General features: G+C 36.6%; 1 protein-coding gene across 1 annotated transcript; it reads left to right on the forward strand.

Annotated features, from left to right (window-relative positions):
- The first annotated feature begins 208 nt into the window (after nucleotides 1–208).
- On the forward strand, nucleotides 209–4,719 carry LOC137737987 (plant intracellular Ras-group-related LRR protein 6-like). The gene is made up of 3 exons (XM_068477579.1): nucleotides 209–507; nucleotides 869–1,038; nucleotides 2,499–4,719. Exons 1-3 carry the CDS (start codon nucleotides 313–315, stop codon nucleotides 3,175–3,177), a joined length of 1,044 nt encoding a protein of 347 aa, XP_068333680.1. The 5' UTR covers nucleotides 209–312; the 3' UTR covers nucleotides 3,178–4,719.
- Nucleotides 4,720–5,039: the final 320 nt, after the last annotated feature.

A 5,039-nucleotide genomic window follows, 5' to 3' on the forward strand; every position in this document is an offset into this window, starting at 1 on the left:
ACTTGATCCAAGTGGGAACATGGCCACGCAACCCCTAACCCAAAGCATCCGGCTTTGTACTTGCTGACAAACGTCATGCACACGTGTCAACTAGTACTTTCACCTCCTCCCTCTGTCTCCCTTTCTTTCCGTACGTTCTGTACGCTCTCTCCTTTCTCTAGAAATATATCCATACCTAATTTTCTTTCTTTCCAAACAAGCACGCAACTAAACACAGCACACAAACACAAACGCCTCTTCTAGTAAATTTCTCTCTTTGATTTTCAGTTTTCTCTCGGGAAGGAATTGAAGAATCTTTCTCGGGTTGGCGAAATGATGTACGAGCAGCAGCAGCAGCAAATTAGAATGGACACGAATAAAAAAGCTGCTCATGAGAGGAAGAGATCGATAGAAGAAGAGAGGCTTGAAATTGTGGATTTGAGTGGGATGTCTCTTGATGCCCTTCCCAATCCTTCCCTTAATTTGGGGACTATTTGCAAGCTTGACCTTTCCAATAACAATCTTCAGGTACGTAATTAGGTGAATCATTGAATTGTATATGCTTCCATTTTCATTAGAGGGAAAATCTTGTGTTATTCGTCCAATTCTCTCCATCATCTATCTCATAATTTGTATTATCACGTCACATCTACAAGGATATAATGTTCATTAGAAAGAATTGGTTCCGGTTATCTTTTGGTGAATAAAGGGGCATAACTTTAATAGTTTTTTTTTTTTTTTTTTAATTCTTTTTTTTATATTACTGCCTTTTAGCCTTTTAGGTATTCAGAGAGCGCTGTTCTATGTAGGTTTTGAATGAATTTTTATGTAAAAATTATATTCATATAAATATTTCTTTTAATATTGTTTCTTAGTCTAAATTTTACAGAACATACCAGAATCCTTAACAGCAAGATTACTAAACGTGGTAGTGCTGGACGTGCACTCAAATCAGCTGAAATCTCTTCCAAACTCAATTGGTTGTTTGTCCAAGCTTAAGGTTCTCAATGTTGCAGGAAACCTTCTTTCATATCTCCCAAAAACTATTGAAAATTGCAGGTTCGTTGTCATCTCTTCCTCTTCCTCTTTCCAATTAAGTTAAGAACAATTTCATTGATTAATGTTTGATATAAATGTATATGCAAGCGTCATGCCTTTTTTTTGGTTAACACAAGCGTTATCTCTATATATTTATTATTGATTTTCTGAAAATTAGGATCATGAAAAACAATAAATTTGGAATGTACCTGAAAGAATTCCCTTAATTTATTGGCACATTCTGGATGAATATACTAGTTAGTAATTAAACTAAATATGGAGGTCTTAGCCAATCCAATACAACCTTTCTCTTTCAAGGAGAGGGAAAAAAAAAAAAAACACTTGTCCGTGCTGTAAATTAATTTGTACATGCATTTTTATTTCAAAGAAAGCGATCTTATTAAGGCGAATCTTTAGCTAACAAATCTGCAAACCTCGTGGTTTGTTTGTACATGCATTCTTTTTATAAACACAAAGTGTTCTGATGTCATCCTTTCTTATATATATATATATATATATATATTGGCCCCCATTGCGTCACTTGAAATTTATTGACAACTAAGTAAACCAGAAATTAAACATCTAGTCCTTACCATGACCAGATTAATTTGATATTGAATAAAATATATAGTTAACTTTATTCAAGGAAGATCGTAAATTTTATGATTAGTTAATTTATTCAAGGAAAATCGTAAATTTTGTGATTAGTTAATTTATTCAAGGAAGATCGTTCATTTTGTGATTTGCTTTTCCTTCCAGTACAAGACGTTGTTTTCTGGTTGGTGTATCTTTTCATGTCCCAAAGGCACACAGAATGCTCTAGTACTTGAGTGAGTCTTATTTGTATATTGCCTAATTAACTTAGCAGTCAACAATTTGATCACTTCCAAATAAAACTATAAATATTTTTGGAAGTGCGTCTTGATGCGGTGACTGCTTTTTTTGACTTGTGGGAGCCAAATGAATGGTGTGGGTGAACTTACAACAAAAAAGTCAAAAGTGAAATTAATGTCAAACTGAAAATTCTAGTAACAGTTTGCACGTATCGCGCACGCAAAGACATGCTGTAACCCGAGGCCGTACAACCGTAAGCTGAACAATACAAAATGGTTAAGGCACTTTAACGAGGTCAAACCCAATACAAAATAGTTCACCACTAGCGGTCTCACAAGTTAACAAGGCACTTATATCAGCAAGGGCACCAAGAGGGAAGGAAAGAAATTAGTGAAAAATAAAACTAAAACACTTGCTTAATTGATTACATATAAGAGATACTACAACACATACTCAATTGAGATGAATAGTTTTAGTCTCTAAATATTATCAGTAAACTTGATTATATATTTTTAATCTCTAATTTCATAATACATACATACATACATACATACATATATATATATATATATATATGTATAATTGTGCATCAGACTAGATTATTGTTAAAGCCAATTGGACTGAATTGTGATTTTACAATGACTCAGGTCAATGGAAGAGCTGAATGCCAACTTCAACAAGCTGAGCCACCTCCCAGACACCATTGGTTTTGAACTCAATAACCTCAAGAAGCTATCAGTGAACTCCAACAAGCTTGTCTTTCTACCACGCTCCCTCACCCATCTTACGTCTCTGCGCGTACTCGATGCTCGTCTCAACTGCCTCAGGTCCCTTCCTGAAGATCTTGAGAACCTTATCAACCTTGAAGTTCTCAATGTAAGCCAAAATTTCCAGTACCTCGAAACCCTACCATACTCCATTGGCCTCCTTTTGTCTCTAGTAGAATTGGACGTCAGCTACAACAAGATCACAGCCCTACCAGACTCCATTGGATGCCTCAAGAAGCTTCAGAAGCTTATTGTGGAAGGAAACCCTATGGTTTCTCCTCCTCCTGAGGTGTTTGAGCAAGGGTTGCATTCAGTGAAGGAGTATCTTAGTGAGAAAATGAATGGTGGCCACAAGACTCCGCCAAAGAAGAAGTCTTGGATGGGCAAGCTGGTGAAGTATGGCACGTTCAATGGGGCCAACCGAAGCGGACCTCGAGAGGAGAGAGGAGGGTTCATCATGCCTGAGTACCGCTCAATTGACGGCCTTGCTTCTCCGAGGTATATGGGGATGTTCTCACCCCGTCGCCTCTTCTCTCCCCGTACTTACTTCAGTCGGTGAAGGGTAAAAATGTTGAAAGAAAATTAAGAAAACTACGTATGTTCATGAATCATGAGCCTTCGTACTCATGAGGATCGGGTTAATTATAAGGAAAACTAACGAAAAGTCCAAAAAAACTTTTTTTTTTAATGAAAAGTCATTTTTAATGGTATAATGAACAGTGCCAGAGAAAAGTATAAATGTGGTTTTTCGTTAAAAGTGAACAGTATCGGGAGTGTTTTGTTAAACCTCCCTTAATTATATCGTGTGTGCGAGCGCACGCGTGCGCTTTTGTTTTGGGTTGTATTGAAAATTCATGATGTTGGACGTATACATGTAGGTTATTGGGGTTTATATGCTTAGTAGGATCGATGGTTGACTTGGGTAAGCCTAAGCCCCTTGAGAAGATCACGTAGATTGCGTTAGAAAAAGTAGTGGTTTTGCAAAGTTATAGGTCTCGTATATGTACGTATATATAGGTAATGGGTTATCTGTGTTTATATATATATTCATGCATGTCTAGTCTGTAAATAAATTTCATGGGCTTCATACACAGTTTTGAATGTTTTGATAAATAAGTAACACGTGTAGAAACAGGAATATTTGTACACGTTAACTTATCTAGTTTTTTTTTTGGCTCATATATATGTTAATATAACGTTACTGCAAATTTTCTCCACTCCGCTCAGAAAGAATCACTGGCGAGTAATGTCCCCATTTGGTGTTTCTTAATTAAGAGACTGGGTAGTTTGACCAGTCTTTCTTTTTGAGTAATATTAGGGAGATACATATTAATATCAAATCATATTATTAGAAAAATTATTTGCACGACAAAATTTTAGACGACGAGGCAGATTTCACCATGCAAGTGCTCGGCTTTCGTCGCATAATATCGTCACGGCCAAAAAAACTTGAAAACCTTAGGTGACGAACTAGGTAATTCGTTGCACAATTTCTAGGGAAAATGCTGTGAAATGAAGATTTGGCGCCAATTTATCACTCAACAAACTTTTTCTTGTGCGAGGAAACCTGTGTCACTGTTTACATTTTGCGCGACGAACAGATGCCTTCATTGCCAATGTGTTTGAACTGGTCGGTGAGTCATTTATCCAGAAAAACAATTGTAAACCTTAGGCGACGAATGCTTCGTTGTGTAAAGGGTTCTTGGGATTCTTTAAAAACTCAGAACAACTCTTTTCTCCTCATTTATCTCTTCCTCGTCTTTTTCCCCAACCCCCTCTCTTTCTTCTCCCCCAACTCAAAACTTTCTATCCTCCAAACTCCAAAACTTTCTCTCCCCCATATCCTGTTCTTGTTTCCTTTTTCCTATACTTTCACCAACAACGATTTTCGATTTCCAAAAGTCTTTATATCTCCAAATAAAGAACAAATTTGTTTCGGTAATTAATTTTATTTTTTGAATCGTGTCTCATAAGTTGTGGGTTTTCGAACATATGAGAATTATAATATTGTAGATGTCCGATTCTGGTGCTGCTTCAACTGGACAGGCATCCGACAGTGAACCGATTGTGACATAAGAAGGGGAAGGATCTCGGACAGGTAATACCCAATTTTGTATAAATTTTATGGTTGTTTTTGTTGGAAAAATTTACTGCATTATTGTAGTAAAAGTTTATGAATTTACTGAGTTTGTTTATGAAAAATTTTGTTTTTTTTTTTTTTTTTTGGTAGAGAAATACAAAAAGAAAATGTCTCGCTGGGCTAGAGAGCTGATGAATGATGGGCGGAGGCGCATCAAGTATGACATGCGGCTTAAGGAATCTAAGACGGAGACGCACTATATGCTTGTGCATGACTAAGGGCCATTATTGTGGGACAAATGTCCTACGAAGTCTCGGAGGAAATGAAGAAGTATTGAATGG

The sequence above is a fragment of the Pyrus communis genome, chromosome 6, assembly GCF_963583255.1.
Source record: "Pyrus communis chromosome 6, drPyrComm1.1, whole genome shotgun sequence".
Taxonomy (NCBI): domain Eukaryota; kingdom Viridiplantae; phylum Streptophyta; class Magnoliopsida; order Rosales; family Rosaceae; genus Pyrus; species Pyrus communis.